Genomic DNA, 20,264 nt, shown 5'->3' with positions numbered 1-20,264 from the left:
GTTGTACGCATGTGACATTATACGCTGTGGTAGTCTTCTCATCCAGCAGTGACTGTGCAGATACTTAAAAAATACATAACTTTTGAACGGATTGTCTGATTTTCCCCAAACTTTCACTGATGTGTTCTACTCATATTGCTGCCTTCACTCGATCTACATGTCTATGAAGGTGGACTTGTCCTTTAAGTGTTCAATATCAACTGCTGAACTGGGCTCCTCTGTTTGCGTTGGCGATTTACATGCTTTTTCCACATTGGCTACCACTAGCCTCCTGGGATTATCACATACATGTACACAAGACTTAATGAATTTATAAATGAATGAGTGAATGAACGAACCAACCAACAAATGGATGAATGAATGAATGAGTGACGTAATTAATCAATTAATTAATTAACTAATGAAGTCAAATTAATCATCCAATGCAACAACAATCATTGTACATGTTTACAAATATGCAGTCACATGGAAAAATAGCAAGGATAATAGCAACCAGAAAACAGCATGAATGCTACTTGAGTCTAGGTCCTTGCAATTCAAGCAATTACAATTTATTTCCTATTTTTTTAACGTGTCATAATGTGTTACCACCGTTATTGTTAGATAGTTATCAATAAGATATTCTAGTACTAACAAAAAAAGAGAAAAGATTAGATGAGCAAATCATTCTGAGACAGATCTACTGACACACCTGTACTTATGTTCACTCTTAACAAAACAAAAAGTACTTACATCTATATAAAAAACACCTCACGAGCACATTAACTTCAAATGACATGTGTCATTTTGTGTTTGGTGTTGGTGTTGGTGTTGGTGTTAGCATACAGATCTGGTAGTACATATAATGTATAAGACGGATTCTCAGGCATCACTACACAAAGCTGAATTTATATTTCTGGGCTCATATGTACCTGATATCCTGAGATTGTGCTCTGAGTTTCCACAGCTCTCGCTACGGAAGATTATAAGTTTCATCGAGAGAAAAAGATAATTCCTTAACTTGTCGACCTTTACGGGGTTCGAGGAGACAAGATTTGATAATAGAATACCGAGTATGATGTCATAGCTATTCAACACCATGGAAACCGGTTCTAAACAACCTCATCTGGTTCGAGTGTTTACGCGAGCTTCTTCCAGCCCAAGCTGCTACATGTATACATTCTAAAATACTGTCACATCATCACTTCAGTACTCTATATCTTGTCTTCTTGAGTCTTTGAAAAGATGCAGTGGCTAGGTGTATTGAAAAGAACATAGCAAATTAGAAGAGCACTCTGAGAGCGCAGACCTCCGGCGAACAGCTCATTTTCACCACTGGTCTTGTTCTTCTGTAGAGATCACTGATTTCCATCCATATGCACACCGAAAATTGCCCAATTTCCTAATATTGTAGCCTTCTGTTACATCATCAACTTTCAGCTGTGCGGCGCCTCATCCTAGCAGAAACTAGAGCATGCACTTTAGTGAACGTACACGTTGTATGCAAATCTCAAAAAAATACGCAGCTTGAACTCCCAAGTTCACTGGCCCTACCTGCTAAAATACTGATAATCCTTCATATTAAAAACATATCCATAAAAACTCCCAGATCACTACCAAATCATCTGTTCCCATGTCTTTCTCAAACTTTCCTGTAAGTTTCATCCAAATCCACTGACAACTTTTAGAGTTATTTTGCACACAGACAAACAAACAAACAAATCAAAAACGATAAAAACATAACCTCCTTCCTTGGCTGAAGAAGTTATGGTTCTGGTGTTGTTCTAACTGACGTTTGCATCAACCAATCTCTGGGATTTGCTCAGTACCTCTATCAGTAGCTCTTTTGTCTGCTGCCTCCACCCCCCCCCCCCCAAAAAAAAGAAAAAAGTTAGCAATAAGCTTTCTACTCGACTCTGTGACATGGGTATGCACAGTGATTTTAATCACTTTAAAGCACACTTGGTGATTGCACTGAATCATTCATACAGGTCATTGATGGAGGACAACCCTAATTTCCTTCTTCACCTCTGCTTTCCTATACTTCACCTTGTACAGAGAGGCATTACGCCTCTGTTTGGGTTTGCGAGCAATTAAAGTCAACGAGCGCAAAGACATTCAGGAGAAACAATGCATGAACAATAAATCAACAACAACAACAACAACAACAACAACACAACAACAACAATAGTAATATTCTGACACATAATGACTCGGCAACACAAGAAATAATCATAATTAGCAACCGTTGGTTATTACCATCTGGGCGCAACCAACTAATAACTATGACTGACGGTATAGTCGCACTTTCCTACAAATTGTAGCTAGGGCAGTCAATATACACTGGCAACGGCCAGCCACAGGGACAGCGGGGTTTATTACTCGTTCCTCTATCGAAACTTGCTAGACTTTAGCACCAGCTCCTTATCTATAGTTCAGGAAATTTAAGATCACGCAACACACTTTGCTTATGAAGTCTGAATGTAAATATTCAACAGTCTCCTGGAGGAAAGGTAAGTGTACTTGTGAAACTGCATGCTCATTAAATAACAATTCATCTTTTGAAACTGGTCAGTTTGGTGAATGACCTAAACTGAAAGATGTTGGATCTTTCTTTCTCAAAACATTTAGGTCACAGCGAGTCATGTTTCATTGTAGTTACCAAAACATGCAGCAAGCAAATATCTATGCCTTGACAGCTACGCAGTCTAGCTCCAGACACTAGTGAAAATTAGCCGACAAGTAGTATAATAAATACAATGCTGCTATGCTGTATGCTGTACATTTATTCCTGGTTAGTAATAAGGCAGCTTTTACTTGCTTAACATCAAGCATTAACATTATAATTAAAGGAGAGAATCTAGCAAGATTTAATTGTTCGGTTCAAACTGTTGCTCCTACAGCCGTATGTCCTAGCCAGCTGTGTTGACTGTACATGTATGTAGTATGAATGGACAATACACTGGCAGAACAAAAGGCTGGCTTCCGCATCGTAGGATCGCATCGAGCAGATTACACAAGTCGACATATGTGTAAAGCTGCGAACGTCATGCGAATAAAATAGTGTGAGATTCAAGTCACGGAATCAACAGTAGAAATCTCACACGTGACAACATACTCACATGAAGAGATGAAAAATTGCAAAATCATAACTTTTGTGAGTTTTCATACAAATTTTGTGCACACCCACAGAAGGACTGGAGCCAAAAAGAGTTAAAAAAAACAACAACATCAAATGAAAAAAAAAAACTTGTAACTCATAATATCAAGTATACCGTTAGTTTCATTGGTGTGAAACGATATCGGTCTGGGTACTATGAAATCATAATTGGTTACCCCATACCTTGATCGCTGGCATCATCTACCAGAATGATTTCTGCCAGGAGGTCGTGCGGCGACCGGTTGATGATGCTGTGGACATTCCTGAGGAGAGTGCTCCATGCCTCATTGTGGTACACCAAGATGACGCTGGTAGTGGGAAGCTTCTTGGGATAGACTTTATTGGCACAGCTGGAGGGGAGACAGAAGGGTAGGGCAGTACAGGTAGATAGGAGAGCAAAGGAGGGCGGGCAGGGAAGGGGCAGGGGAGGGGCAGGGAAGAGGGAAGGGCAGGGGAGGGGCAAGGAAGGAGCAGGAAAGGGGCAGGGAAGGGGCAGGGAAGGGGCAGGGAAGGGGCAGGAAAGGGGCAGGGAAGGGGCAGGGAAGGGGCAGGGAAGGGGCAGGAAAGGGGCAGGGAAGGGGCAGGGAAGGGGCAGGGAAGGGGCAGGGAAGGGGCAGGGAAGGGGCAGGGAAGGGGCAGGGAAGGGGCAGGAAAGGGGCAGGGAAGGGGCAGGAAAGGGGCAGGGAAGGGGCAGGAAAGGGGCAGGGAAGGGGCAGGGAAGGGGCAGGGAAGGGGCAGGGAAGGGGCAGGGAAGGGGCAGGGAAGGGGCAGGGAAGGGGCAGGGAAGGGGCAGGAAAGGGGCAGGGAAGGGGCAGGGAAGGGGCAGGGAAGGGGCAGGGAAGGGGCAGGAAAGGGGCAGGGGAGGGGCAGGGAAGAGGCATGGGAGGGGCAGGGGAGGAGCAAGGAAGAGAAAAGGCAAAGGGAGGGGAGGGAAAAGAAGGAAGGGAGGGGAGAGGGGAAGATCCCAGAAAGGGGGGGGGGGAGAGGAGAGGAAGGGGGAAGGGAAGGGGGAGGAAAGGGGAAAAGGGAAGAGAAGGGAAGGGGAACAGGAAGGATAGGGGAAGGGAAGAAGGGAGGGGAAAGGGGAAGGGAGAGGAGAAGAGGATCAAGGTGGGGAGAGAGGTGAAGAAGGGAAGACAGGGTGGTGAAGAGAAGGGACAGGAGGGGAGAGGGATAGGAGGGGTGGAAGGGAAGGGAGAAGTTACGGGAAGGGAAGGGAGGAAAGAGGGGAGGGAGGAAAGAGGGAAAGGAGGAGAGCATGGGGAAGGCAGAAGGAAGAGAAGGGGAAGATAGGACAGCAATGGACAAAAATTAGTTTTAGGATCATTGCAATGCATAACTGATAATTGAATGGGTCTCTGACAGCAGTTTTACTCTTACTAGTATCAAAATCTACTCGAGGACAGGCCATCAAAATTTACAGATATTTCCAAATATGTGCACAGCCATATTTTCCAGTGTAGGACCAGGGAGGTGGGAAGAGAAGGCATTGTACATTGTACATGTTGAGCTGACAAATTGCTGGCACTATCAAAAGCATAATGTTTGGCACTCACAGGTGTGCCTCCATTGATACCATACCTAAATAGTACAGTATATCATTCTATTTTCTGCCCACCATCCCCCACCCTACCCCAGAAAAAAGTACACACATACACACATCCTATGATTGTATTTAGTACATTTATAAGCACGTTGTAAATATGGTGAATGGATTTTATACATCAACAGAACATTGGTCAATGCATTATAGGTTTCATTTACATGTTATTTACAAGATATGTAGCAATTTTCCCTCTCTTGTTCAACAAGAAAATTATTTTCAATGTTTACAAATAAGCATTAATTCTTCTTCAACATATTATTCCCTCTCTGTAACCCTTGCATCCTGTGATTTAAAAGTCATTCTTGTTGGAGTGTACCGTATCATCATTCTCTATACTGGAGAGGCTAAGCGTTTAAACACAGCCTGTGTTCAACTGAGATAATATTCATAAGCCTTGAGATCAAGAGATTAACAACACTTGACCATACTGTCTATGATATACGAAAATAAAAGAAAAATCAGTGTGCATAATGCAGTGCCAGATTTGAAATAGACTATAAAAAAAAAATAAAAAAAAAAACAGACCATGAAAATGACAAACAAAATGCAATGTGTTGCAGAAAAATCTCTGTTGCCAAATACACAGTTCAAGAAAATTATGATACACAGTTGATGTACATAATCTTATGTACTGCTGCATACTTCTGCTTTCATGAAACTGGATACGTACAGCATAGTGTCAATCAGTAATTGGTGAAATCACATGCTCAGTGCTGAGCTCAATGCAGCATGCATTGGTTGATGAGCACATCTAAAAGGCATACCTCTCTGCATTCTAACACGGATGTGGTATCCTAGTGACGATTTACAATTTAGGTCGCTATTGACTGAGGAGAATCGACCAACACAATTGCACTTGACCTTCATGCCTGTACATAGCATCAAGCATAAGTGTGGGGTTTTTTTTCAATTTCTTCTTCTCTTTAACCCCTCGAGTCCTAGTGTGGCAATTTTGCTGTTCTTTGCATCAAATTGGCAATGCTGGATTTTACTAAATATTCCAAAGATTAAATTAATTAGATGGAAGTGGTTATAAAAATTCATTTATCTGCACAAAATGGGTATGAAAATTACTACAATTTGCCAATTTGAGACAGAAACAGTTACAATGTAAGTTGGTGATATTCCAAGATCTGTGCTACCAATATTTAAGGAGCAGCAGTAAATATAGCGATTTAGAGGTTTTTGATGATTCTGCAAAGCAGATGCCATATATTGCATATTTTATGAAAAAAAGGCTCATACAAAAAAAAAGTTTTTATTCTACCTTTTGAAATACTAGCAATAAGAAACAACAGAGAAAGACATAGCATCATATCACAGAAATGTGGATTCTGGGATCTGATTTGTTCAGCAAAGATCAAGCAAACAGCTACCACTACAATGTAGTTATAAAATATGCAAGACTGGAGGCACTCACTAAACATTCTTTTCATTCCTCAAGCTCTATCATTTTCCTTACAGTGTATTGTATTATCGTGTGTAGATGTTAGATGTAGAACAGGTTTCATTCCCTCTTTTCCAGGATCAATTATTCCAAATATTGTACAATATTGCATACATGTACCAAAACACAGAACTTCTGTGACTGTGGTTTGGTTATTACAGCTCTTTTCAGTCCTCAAATTATACATCCATGTGACAGAGGGCAAATAGTGGAGAAAAAACAACAACAACACAGAACATAGACCATCTCATTCTGCCACTTCTTCTTTTTTGTGAAAGGTACAAGAAGATATCTGAAGGCATGATATATCTCATGATGATTTTGTAGATGTTTGAATGATCAATGATCAATATCAACATCATCATTTCGTTTTTAGAAGAGGACTAAGCATTATCATCATAATTGCAATCATCATCTTCATTCTGTTACACATGCCTTTGTCTTTAAAATCTTATCACTGAAATCTCACAGGTTCATGCTGAAAAAAACAAACAAAAAAAAACTTAAAATCTGTAAACTTAGCTCCAAGAAACATCTTTGCTCAATGAAATATCATCTCGGGCTCTCTATCTTGCTCTCCCTAAGAGAAGTGTTTCAGAGTACTCAGATAGGTTCCCCTGTACTACATGTATACCACATTGTCGGTAACCATGATTTGATGAAGTATACTCTCTGTGATGAAATGGGACCGTCATGCCCCTGCCCTTGAATATTTCACCTCCCCAGACAGCCATCCTCAGTCCTACAACCACCTATCACTAATTGACTTGACAAGGGTGAAGAGCAAGTCTGTGCTACAACAGCCATCTTTCTCTCCCACACCCCACCCCCACCTTTAGCCAGAGATAAACACTACTGTAAAAGTGGTTTCTTTCGCGTACAGATACTTTCGTGGTTTCCATCGGTGCCGACTTTTTCGCGTGTGTTTAAATTCGCGGTCGGCAAAATCTGTGAATTCACAGTTGGCAAAAACTGTTTTATTTTGCACATGAGAACCCAAACTATAGTCCAATGATTCTTTTATTTATTGAATAGAAATTAGAATTAAAGGCAGGCTTACCTGAAATCCAGTCTCTCGAGTACTTTATAACATGCTTGTACAGTATTGCGCGGTATCGCTGTGTGTGCTTGTGCGCAATAGCGTTGTAACAAGCGGCGAGTTCAAAAACATTTTTGCGTGAAGTTAAATTCGCGGTTCAACCTCAAAGCGCAAAAAGCGCAAAAATAAAACCATCGCGAAAGAAACCACTTTTACAGTACATACATGACTTACCCCCTCGGCCTGACATCGGGCAGCGTCCGGTTCAGTGCTATCCTGTCACTGGCCATGAGGTTGAACTCGTTGATGTGCCATAACCGCTCAGACTCTGCCTTCTTTTCCGGTTCGATGATGACCGGCTTGCCCATCTCGCCTGGACCGTCCAGATTGACCGGCTTGGGTATATCTAGCAGGAACATCATGGAGAGGAAATAATTACTACACGTGTACATGTCATGACAACTTGGAAGAACATTAGAATTAACACTGATTATTCAACTCAACATCAAAACAAAACAAAAACAAACAAACATAAAAACAACACAGAATTGAGTGAAATGGAGGATGAGGCACTGAAGTTTACACATTGTATCTTTTAGCTTTCCTGGTTAGTCTATACTGTATCTGGTTCCAGTCTTTTGCTGAAGTCTACAAAACCACAATTATATATAATCAGTACATACATGTAGATTTTATCAACTCTCCACATCAGTCTACCACTGGAAAAGTGATGCCTTCGTACTACAAATACCATACCCAAGGAGAATTGAAATACCAGAGCCTTTGTATCAAAGCAATAAAATAACAATAGAGACAGATGATCATCGTTCCAATCTGCAAGATAATGCCTAAAAGAAATGGTCAAATTACAAAATTGTACCTTTGTAGCATGAACGATCTGTAGTGTAAACACAGAGTACCAGCATTGAGAAATACTGTGACAACATGATACGTGATACATGTAGTTGTAAATGTACACTAAGCTGTCACATTTCAGGCATTAACCCATTGGGAACTCCAGTCTGTGGAAGGAGAGCTAGACATTTAAAGAAAGGAAGACATTCTCCAAATCCAGCTCCTGGATACCACAGGGGACAACTCAAGCCCTGTGTCTTTCTTCTGCCTGACCCAAGCTACAGGCAGGATCAGTTGACCTTTGACTGAGGTCAGCTGAAGTATACATGACCCCACCCCTCTCTCCTTTCCCCCTCAAGACACTCTCTCCCCTTGTCCTCACTTTCCACTGATGAGGTTATTTTGCTGGCATCCCTATAGACACTTTGTATGTCGCAGTGTCACAAGCAATACAATATGGGATGGTACACATGAAAACTTATACTCTAGCTGTACTATAGTAAATACAGGTTTAAACTGCAATAATATCAGTTTTCTCCTGAAGCTCCATATGTAGCAGAACTGAACTGATAAAATTCAGACCAACTCCTTAGTGAACACTAGTTTTGTACGTGGATCTGCTAAACCTTGGCAAAAACTGTCAAGTTTGGCCAACTAAATTGTTGACACTAGTTACAGTACAGGTTGCATATGTACTGTATGTTCTGTTCCTGCTCAGTTGTGTCTGATTGATGCCATTTGGTGAATATTTCTAGTCACTTTGGGTTACCCACAAGCCATCAACGGCATTCACCTGTACACTGGTGTACATAGGCTAGGCATGTGCTATAGAAGGACCACTTCACCAGGTTAGCACCCTGCTCTTTGCGATGAATAAATGAAGTGGGACCTTTATACATGAGTTGTGACTCCCTCAAAAAGTGCACAGGACCTCCATTTCATGTCCTACATACTGCATCTGAGGGCAAAGTATTTTTGCCTCATTCTAGAGGGGACAGCATGATTACATACACCACTGCTCAGCTAGACTTGATGGGACTCACACTGTACAGTCAGTCGATTGTGAGGCAGTCGCGCTACTGACTGAGCCACGTCACTACCTTTTGCGCAACTGTGTGGTACGTGCACCAAACTCTCCAAAGGGGGGTACAGTACAGGTAGGCCTATACTGTATGAGTGGCTGAGGTCAGCAAAGTTTTGAAAACACAAATACAACCCTTGTATGCAAATAATGTTTTCATACAAAAACCCACATTATTGAAACTACAGACCAGGAATATAAAGATATTATGACTGCCTCTTATGAAAGCAAAATCAGGTCATGCTTGTAAAACACATGTAGAATAGTGCAATGAACCGATTTTGGCACAGTAATGTTAATCATGGTCTGCAGGTGAATCACATGGAAACTGCATTACTGTAAAAGTGGTTTCTTTCGCGTACAGATACTTTCGCAGTTTCCATCGGCGCCGACTTTTTCGCGTGTGTTTAAATTCGCGGTCGGCAAAAACTGTTTTATTTTGCACATGAAAACCTGAACTACATTGTATAATCCAATTATTTATTAAATAGATATTGAAATTAAATGCAGGCTTACCTGAAATCCTGTCTCTCGAGTACTTTATAACACGCTTGTACCTACATTGCGCGGTATCGCTGTGTGTGTGTTGACCATCAATACACTCAATGCGCAGAATCTTCGTGTGTGCATGTGCGCAATAGCGTTGTAACAAACGGCAAGTTCAAAACATTTCCTTGCGTGGTTAATTTCGTGCAACTTTTCAAAACATTTTCGCGTGATGTTAAATTTGCGATTCAACCTCAAAGTGCGAAAAGCGCGAAAATAAAACCACCGCGAAAGAAACCACTTTTACAGTAGTCTGCAATAAAAGCCAGCGAGTGTGTAAATCACGTATGATACAATTGAAGTAACATTTAAACGTGTGATAAAAATGGAGGCATAAATTCATCTGTGGATTGTACCACAATAAAACAACAACAATTGCATAAAAAGTGTAAAGCAACTTGGTGCAGAGGTCATTACAGCACAAAAACATTTACCTCGAATACTACATTGCACAATGTATGTTGTCACTGAAATTTATACTGCTCACATACAATACTGGATGTAACACATTCTCACTATTAATACAACTTGGATGGACACAAATGAATCATTGTGGAAATCATCTGGCTATTGACTAATAGTCACATCTTTCACCCTTCCTTTTTTTTTTTCTCGTCAATCTTTTGATTCTCTTTCTGCAATACTAAAAATAAAAGAATGTTAAGTTTGAAGTATTTTAGTAGTCAAAGACATTACTATGTGCTTTAGATATTTTAACATTATCTCCCACAATGAGACATACAAGTATTTGTACAACCGTGTAGAATGCACCATTGGATATAGGCTGTCTGTATAAAGGCATTCAGTAATGCATCAACTGTGTGGGCATTGAACAGGTCTGTGAAACTGATGGCACTTCATGCAGTCTGCACCAAAATGCTGTCCCAAATGCTCCTTGAAACAAAATGATATCAAATTGAATCAAGAGTATAAAAATCTATGCAAATAAAACATTAACGGCTAATGCTCTTGAAGATAGTTGTGTGCTTTATAGAGAGAGTGAGAGAAAAAAAGAAGAAAAAGATACATATATGTACCATACTAGAGCTACAACTTTCTTGGACCCATGAAGGAGAGTGGGGCAATTACAATGTAGCTACTGAGTGAGACTGTTCTAAAACACTAAAGGCCCAAATTCACAAAGGTGGTACATGTACAATTGAAACTATGGTTTAAACCATGGTAATATGCACATTTCTTCTGTGTAAAATGCGACTGACAGAGTGTGTACGCCAACAGACGTCCAGTAGCAAATGCGCATTGATACACGCATGTCAAAGGTACGCCTATTTCACCTAATTTTAGACCAGGATGGTTCAAATTTTGTATCATGGTCTAACAAAGTTTAAAACACCTTTGTGAATTTGGACCTAAGATGTTGATCAAATGCAAAGTCCATAATTTGGATCTTACAACCTCCAGAACCTCAAGAAGATTCATTTGCTTTGTGGCACACGTTCAAGACATGGGTAAACAAATTACAGCATACCGGGTAATTTCCAAACAGGGTACATGTACTTGGAGTATCTAAAAAAAGCTTAGACCTATTGTACTAGAATGCATTTATCGTAGAGGAGTTTCAATGTCAGTTTTTCTGTGAACATTGTGACAGACATATCATCATGAAAAATTCCACGATCAGCTACTAATGGCCAATTGTGGCGTGCGCAACTGATAGCATGACCGCACTTGGGAACCCCGCATTTTGCACACCAGGCAGTAAAGATCAATGTCCCTCGGAAATGCTGCCATGATATTTCGAGTTGTTCCTTTTTAGCCAATGTCCCTACCAAAACGCAGAAATTGTGTACACACTTTCTCATCAATTATAATACAAATTTAGCAGTAGTAATAGTGTGTAGTAGGCACACAACTGCTGCACTTTTGCAGTTGAAATGGTATTGGCAGTAGCAATCATAGAAGAGATTTAGAGAAACAGGAGTGGAATGAATGATATCATCATCAATACTCTAATGTGATACCCATTAAGCAAATAAAGCAGCAATTAATAATATCAGAAGAGCATTATACTCATTGGAAATTAAGCAGTTCAAGGTACAGTACAACTATTATAATTATAGTGCAGTGCAAATTAGCCTTCTGTATATTATACACTGTAGATCAGCCTGATGACTACGGTCTACGTGAGACAACTGACTTTTCCTTCGGTGCATTTATAATCCGTTGAGGACGGGCTGATTTTACTTTTAACACACATTTCCCATAGACACTTGCCCAGGTATACTTGGGACTCGTCCTCAACGGGTTAAAGCGGCATTTTTCTTCCCAGCATCTTCTTCCTTACCAATTTGCTTCCTCTCCTCGGGTAGTTTATTAATCCACTCGTTGGCTCGGTCGATCATCCTCTTTATGGCCCCTGCTCCCCCGTTCTCCTCCGTCTTTTGGCACGTGGGTCCTATACATGGCGCCGTGTAGTAGAGCAATAGCACAAAGTCCACAAATATCCAGAACAGCGAGGTGGCTATGATTATTTTACACTGTCTTCTCTTTGGCAACATGCTTGGTTTAATATCTAGTTCTTTCAGTCCTCGGTTGCACCGCTACCTTCTGTACTTCCTCGAAACAGATTCCTCTCTCGGCAATCGCTCCCTATCTCGTCTCTGTTCACCGCGTCATTGGTAGAAGCGTGTCCCCGTCATAAGTGAATCTGCAAAGAAGCGTAAATAGGTGTAACGAAGGCATCATTTCGATGTTGTTTCTATTACCTAATGCATTCAATAACACATGGTGATTGGCTGGCAGTTGGTTTCAACCATTCACTCAAAACTCATTTAAACCTGCTTTGACCCTGCCAGCGTTTCATTTGGGCATTTGTTTAACTCGTAACAGGCTACATTCTGGTGCTCTCGCCTCGAACAGGGTACCATGAAGGACTTACTCACTCATAGCAGAGAGCACCATTCAGCGAAGTGCCATGTTTTACTCAGAAACTGCATTCGGTCACGGTCATATCTGTGCCCATTGATCTTGACAGATTGTATTTAAATATACATTGTGCATGACTGCTTCTATTGTTCAGGTTGACACCCATCTGCGTTCCATGTTTACTCGCTATACAGTGCCATGGAAATCTACACTGAAGTTGATGTGGATAAACTAAAATATCATAAAAACGAAATGGTACAGATTTCTTTAAATTCTAAAATGAAATCAGATAGTGGGATTTTCATGTTTTGCAGTAATTTTGTGACACAGTAATGAAACATCAAAGTAGAGGAGGTAATATCACAGACCTGTGTATCAATAAGCAGTAAATCTACTCCAGTAAAAATATATCAGATTACTGGTAAGCTGTCTGATGATCGAGACTGTTGTTGCAGTAAAATAAACTACCCTACAATGGACCCAGTAGTTATAGTATCATGACATTACAGGGAAAAGAGTTGTAGATGGGATATGCTAATGTAATTAACAATAGACATGATTTGTGTAATCATGGAGCTTAACTCTGGACATGGTGTAATTGTCTTGTTCCTAAACCAACAGGAGAATTTGTGAGGAAGTGCCAACAGTGAATCCCTTGATTTGCTTATGGTGGTTGTTTTAATGTAACCAAGAGCAACCTTACATTTTCTTTTTACTACTTTTTCATTGATCTCAATTTCCCTTAATGTCAACTATAGACTTGGGGCAGCACTGCATTTGAAGAAGTCTTTTGCTAGAGTCGCCAAAGTCTCATCAAGTAAGTCTCTTTATGTGGTGCAATAGCTCATTGGTGCAAGTGGCTCTAAGGTACAAGGTGTATTTGTATCCATGGGGTCAAAGTGATACTGTAAAACGAGGATTGTTCGCGTGCATTTTAATTTCGTGAATTTCGCGAGCGCCATGATTCGCGAAATTACCGGTAAAGTGCATGTGAAAGTTCTTGTCTACACCATATGCACTTAACGCCAGTGGCAATTCGCGAAAATTTCATGCCATGAAAAAGGCCGTTGGCTCCAATTTGCGAAAATTTCATGCCGCGAATATATCATGTTTTACAGTATTCCATATTGTGGCATGAACCTCACGCCAGGGTCAAAGTTCACATCTTGCAACATGTCTCCCAAGGTAATGACCAAACGACTGTGTGTGCTTGATCCACAGATAGTATATCCCTGGGGCATTTATATAGCTCATACTAGTTATGTTCACACGCAGGTGCCAAACATGAAGTTTAGGTCGAAAACTCAACTGTCGATGATTAGCTCCACTTGTTAATTCATGACGCTGGTTCACACGCGCACCTAAACTGTTTACAACTTACATTGTACGAGCGAGCCCCACTCGATGATTACAACGGAAGTGCAGAGGCTTTGCTACAATTGTGTAGATGACCTTGTGCCCATACAAAATAGTGCAGCTCGAACGAGACCCGAGGTCCATGCTAACTCACAAGCTCGTTGATTATTGTGTCCACACAGAGCGAAACTACAAGTGGGGACCCCCGTGGATCGTGGAGAGAGCGTAAACCCTAAAATGTCTCATGGTTCTAATCATCGACTAACTTCCAAAACTTTTGACTGCGTACACACGGTGCTAAACTACAAGCTAATCATCCAGAGTTAAGTTTTCAACCTCAACTTAAAGTTTAGGAACAGTGTGTGAACCTAACTACTGAAAGAAAGTTACCTTGTCAGTGGCTTCAATTATTCAACAATTCTTGCAGTTTTAACCGTATGTGTGTCTGTTTATCTGTCTGTGTTTGTGTCTGTGTGTATGAGTGTGCAGCGTATGTACAAATGAATAATAGTTCTATGTGTTTGTACTTTTTAATCACATGAAAATCTAGAGCAATAATGTATTATATAAAGGGACAACTTATTCCTGACCCTACAGGTATTCTTTGAAACTGAGTATTCAACTTTGCAAATACAATTGTAGGCAAAATAAATTTTCCGCAACAAATAACATCTTGACTTTCACAAGAGTGTACTGAGATGTTTATTCAGTTTTTCCTCCTCTTCTCTTTGCTAATGAGCTATATGAACAAAATTTGAGTTCATACAATCCAACATTAAACATGCTTTGAGATTCTATATTAAACATTCCTATCAAAGTGTAACAGACCTTGACAAATCTTTGGCATATTTCAACCACATCAAAAATCTTTTCTTTTTGCTGAATTCAATTTTTTTCTGCGGTGCTCTTCTACAGCTCTTATCCAGCCTGTCGTGGCTAGTTTCAACAATGTCCCCCGTGAAGATGAAAGTACCGCTCTTGAAAGAGTTCGAGCACCAGTGCAATCACCAGTTCTAATCACAGAACAGAGCAGTCCCACACTCACGAAGATTGCTAGTAAATGACAGCCATGATGAGTGAAGCCTGTTCTCTCAGGGTGTGCGACACTTTGCCTCGAAAATCACCTGCTACTGTAGTTTGTGGTTTATCGCGATGCTGCCTGATGTAACAACCACAATGAATACAGTGTACCCTGTAACTTGCCTTCCTCATACCAAGTCATATATTGGCATGGCATAATATCGCTTTCAATTCTCTCATTCTGTTTAAAAAAAAAAAAAGGTTTCCATTCCCATATTGATAGGGTTATTGCCACTGCAACAAGCTCTCTACATACAGTGTACTCTTCAGCAATGAGAGGTACAGTATCATCATTCTAAAATGTTCAAGGGACTATGTACTAAACCTGTCTCAACTTTCTCAAATTTTCGCCATTGATTTGACTTATTTTGTGATAACTATTGGCAGAGGAGGACAAATTTTCTCCTTCAACAGCTTGTGTAAGCACCCATATGATCTTAAAACAATCTATGGGTAAGGGCAATGGTGTGTGTGTGTGTGTGGGGGGGGGGGGGGGGGGAGTTCATGAAACTGAAAGCCAATGTACAATGTATGCCTGAGATGACAATAACCAAAAGAAATGAAAAATAACATTCAGAGAGACCTTCATAATCCACTCAGTGTGCATACAGTGTAGTACAGATCTCATAATTCTACACTGTGGTACTCAAATACCCCTACTCCAATGCAAATAATTTCTAGATAGCAAGGAAGGATATCTCTAGACTTGAAGTGATTGTAGTTTCGCATCCAGATAATGAAGACGCACTTACAGCACCGTCCCACACAAGCACACACAAGGCAGTTAGATGGACATTTCAAAATACAAGTATATGGGGGGGGGGGGGAAGCGACGGTTTTCCCCCATGACAAATAAAGCAGACATGCCCATAAATTTCACAAATTCACAAGCATACCTACTCTGTATGATTCAAAGTATAATTTTCCTTTTTACCTTTTATGAAGACATCTTGTCATATATTTCATTTTTATGCCTGTTTTGTATACATTTACATGCGCATGTTTAAAGGGAAGGTAAACCCAAAGAGCAACGCGGATTGAGTGAAAGCAGCAACATTAGTAGAACACATTGATCAGTGAAAGTTTGAGGAAAATCGGACAATGAATCGATGCAAAAGTTATGAATTTTTAAAGTTTTGATGTTGGAACTGCTGGATGAGGAGATTACTAGAGGTAATGATGTACAAAATAGTGGACAACAATATAAAGAAAATATAAAGAAAATTCCACAAAAATTCATTTTTCTTGAAAATTACAAATTCCATCAACTTGATACTGATATATGTTATGGGTAGCAATTATTCCCCCTGCTTTCTGAAAGCGGCTAGTCAAGTGCTCTTTTATAATGCTGGAAAAGTGAATTTTTGTGAAATTTTCTTTATATTTTCTTTATACTGTTGTCCATTCATATGTCATAACCTCTAGTAGTCTCCTCATCCAGAGGTTCCAACACCAAAACTTTAAAAATGTATAACTTTTGCATCGATTGTCTGATTTTTCTCAAACTTTCACTGATGTGTTCTACTAATGTTGCTGCTTTCACTCAATCCACATTGCTCTTTGGGTTTACCTTCCCTTTAATACACATGAAATATTTGCCCAAAAAGGAGGACTACCCTGAATATCTCTGCAGGGATGTCTCTGCCCCTGCTGCTCCACTTCTGTGTTCTGCTCTTGTCCTGTGTAGATAAGCAGGACATACCGGTAATCAAATCAGCTCTCCATGTAGGTTTTCCTGGAAGAGGTTTGCAATTTATCAAACATGTGTGGCTGATAGTTCTAAACGAGACATGAGAATTAGATCTAGTGCCTATAGATCCCATCCTACAATCTTAAGGGCTTTTTACACTTGTGTTTCTTAACCCCGGACTTTCTCTGACCCAGGACTATCTTTAGTCCCGTACCAATTTTTTCAGCTTTTTACACTCGCCAATTAGTCCCGTACTATCTCTTGTCCGGGGCTAAGGAGAAAACTGACCTTTTTACACTCGTATTTCTTAGCCCCGGACTTTCCAAACCACATGAATATTCATAATTACGCTGTGTACTGTACACGTACACCCACGCACCGGCAGCACTTGATGACCTCGTTTCTGATTGGTCAGTGAGGGTCGGACTTCGTCTCCGTCGCTTAGCCCAGGATTATTTTTTCGTTCTGTTTACACTCACTTCGTTGGCACCGCAATTGCGGTGCTAGCACCGCAATTGCGGTGCTAACCCCTGCTATTTTGCAGGGCCAGATAGTACCGTACTATCGGTGGGGCTAGCCCACTTTGGCAAAAACGAGTGTAAACAGAAAGTGGGCTAAGGATAGTCCCGTACCAACGGTGGGGCTAAGGCCCCCCCTTAGCCCCACCGTTGGTCCGGGGCTAAGCAAAATTTTACAAGTGTAAAAAGCCCTTTAGTATACAAATTTGTTGGCACACGATGTGTACATTCATGATTTGGGTTTCACTTTTAAGAGTCCATTACTGTCAGTAGAAAACGAAGGTAATGTCATCATTTTTCATGGGCGATTGCATTTCACCCTCATTGCAGTTAATATTGAAAATGTGTATAGTTTTGGTGTCAGTGATACAGTGCTGTCTAACTCATGTAGTGGAGAGAACAATATGTTATCAGGAATGACTGTGGTTGCTATTAACATACCAGTATTATATTTATCAGATAATGTGTTTTGTTGAAGACCTCAATGCTTCATTGCCCCACCAATAATGAATGACATCATTGCACACTGCTTCTAAAAGCAAAAGTACAATACCTACAGTGTACCTGTGAGATTCCTCAACAGCATCACCTTCACCGCACAACTTCTCACCTCCCTAGTTCCATTTTCGTTTAAACTTTTGATCCAAATAATAAGACAAAAGATAAAAGCTGCCTAATTTTGATTTACGTAAAGAATAGATCTGTATACTATGCTGGCCATCCGTAGAAGGGCACTTCTTACTCATAGGAGGGTAGTGCAACATTTTCTTTGACACAGAAAAGCACTCGAAGTCAGCATGAGGTCCTTCCTATATACATGTATGTACTGAGTGCGGCGTCCAAATTTGTCGGACAGTTTGAGCCGAAAGCAGCCGCTTCACAAGATGTCCAAAAATAGATGAGGAAGCACACAGCCTATCATGTGTCATCCTTTCCACGTTTCCAGCTGTGTGGATCACTCTTCATTTAGTTAACGCAAGATATGTTTTACACAGATTTTATACAGGCTCTACATGTAGGGTGACTGGAGGACACATGGGCTCTACACAACACACACACATACACATTGCTTGTTGATGTTATGGTGAACACTGCAAGCAGGGAGGTGGGATTCCCACCTCACTGCTACAAGCCTTACTGTACCATAAACCACTTTGTGTGTCATGCAATGCACACTAGTACTCACTACAGTAAAATTTTGAATAAACATGACAAATAACAGAACATAATGTCCTTGACACACCCAGAACAGTTCACTGGAAATAACATTGTGTCTCTATAACCATGCATGTACATGGGTTGTGTAAAATTGGGTTGCATTTTATGTACCATGTACACGTACATGTATAACACTACTGCAAAACAAGGAATGTTCGCATGCATTTTAATCATGCAAATTTCGCGAGAACAAAGATTCGCAAAATTAAAATGCACACGAAAGTTCTCGTCTACTTGCTGATGCATTGAATGTTATAGGCAATCCCGCTAAAATGTTATGCCGCAGAAAAGGCCGTAGGCTCCAATTCACGAAAATTTTGAAGATGAAAGCGACAATGGTGGCATGCAAAGTTAACGCACTGTGTTTTGGGTAGAATGCTAATAACAAAACTAAAGTGAAGTTGGAATGTGGCTAAGTACAGCAATTGTGTAATGCAGTTCTAGCCGACTACAACCAGGCCTCCCCATATAACCAGGTACAATGTAGGTTTGAGCAGAGCAAATCTTACAGAATGGTATCCAACAGTGCACTCCATTAATTGCTCTGGAGTGTACTGATAAAACACACAGTGCAGGGATGCCAAGTTCAAAAAAATTGTATGAGTGAGATTGTCATGACTTGGCATCTCGGCATGCGAATGTGCGCGCGAGCGAGGGTGTGGAGGGGTCCCCCCCACTCCCCTCCGGCCTCCCACATTAGGGAGCTTTTTCAATTTTTAGCTCTTAATGGTGCGATCAGGTGCATACTTAAGTGACTATTTTTTGCTTATTTTGAAAGACAAAAGGGAAATATACCTTCAATTGCAACTATTACTTTAATCTTTTGAGCTATGCTCATTATTATATGCCCACGTTGCAGACTTTGCCCGATGCGTGAGAAAAATGGGTGCCATGCGTGAGATCGTGAGATGGCCCCTAAATGCTTGAGTCTCACGCAGAATGCGTGAGACTTGGTAGCTCTGACAGTGTCACCTTCAGTGACACACAAATAACAGTAATGTGCAATGGTGTGCGTGCATTGAAGTTCAATGTACATACATTTAATGCAGGGCACAATGGTACAAGTGTTGCATACTCGGAGAATATTGTACAGGTATGTTCACTGTCCTCTTGTAGGACAGATTGATTCTCAAAACTTTTGTGTGTTGATTTGTTTTTGTTTTGTTTTGTTTTTGGTTGTTGGTTGTTGGGTTTGGTTTGTTTTTTTTTTGGTGAGGGGGGGGGGCTCATGCATATATGAATATCACCATAATGCTCAATTAACAATGTTTGACAACCTGTTAAACTGAGTCACTACAATAGTCAATCATGTCTTTCAATATTAACCCGTTGAGGACCAGTCCCAAGTATAATCAGGTAAATGTCTACGGGACATAGTGTGTTGTAGCAAAATCAGCCTATATAAAGCCTCAATGGGTTAATGAGTGGTGCACACTGTTTGAATGAGCTACTACTGTAAAAGTGGATATTTTCGTGAGACTAATTTTTCACGCTTGGCCAGGTAAGAAGAGTTTCTTGTGTTTTTAATTCCGCGTAATCAAGACATCACACACAGGAACATATGGCTAGCAAAAATATTCGCATGCTTTTATTTTCGCGGTAGTTTCTGGTTGCGCGAAATGCGCGAAAATTTCCACTTTTACAGTATTGATGGTAAATGACCTTCTTCACCAATACTCATGTATTTTTTTTCTCAGTCTTGAAATAGATCCAAATGATAAACAATTTCAGACCTACATGTTAAATGGCATCGCGGAACTCAAAAGGTCAATGACTGCAAGAATGGGATACAATCTAGAATGT

General features: G+C 40.5%; 1 protein-coding gene across 1 annotated transcript in view; it reads right to left on the bottom strand.

Annotated features, from left to right (window-relative positions):
* The window catches only part of LOC139712628 (polypeptide N-acetylgalactosaminyltransferase 13-like), a 74,749-nt gene that overhangs the window by 52,794 nt on the left and 1,691 nt on the right, over positions 1-20,264 (bottom strand). Inside the window, exons 2-4 of the mRNA XM_071624439.1 lie at positions 12,019-12,381; positions 7,466-7,637; positions 3,323-3,489 (exon numbers count right to left, since the gene is read on the bottom strand). Coding sequence (XP_071480540.1) covers positions 3,323-3,489; positions 7,466-7,637; positions 12,019-12,232 — 553 coding nt within the window. The 5' untranslated portion in view covers positions 12,233-12,381. The remainder of the gene's footprint in view (positions 1-3,322; positions 3,490-7,465; positions 7,638-12,018; positions 12,382-20,264) is intronic.

Source organism: Diadema antillarum, unplaced genomic scaffold (genome assembly GCF_040938485.1).
Source record: "Diadema antillarum isolate AM-2024a unplaced genomic scaffold, OU_Dant_1.0 seq00001832_RagTag, whole genome shotgun sequence".
Taxonomy (NCBI): domain Eukaryota; kingdom Metazoa; phylum Echinodermata; class Echinoidea; order Diadematoida; family Diadematidae; genus Diadema; species Diadema antillarum.
The sequence above is the reverse complement of the archived record's forward strand: the minus strand, read 5'-3'. Positions and strand labels throughout refer to the sequence as shown.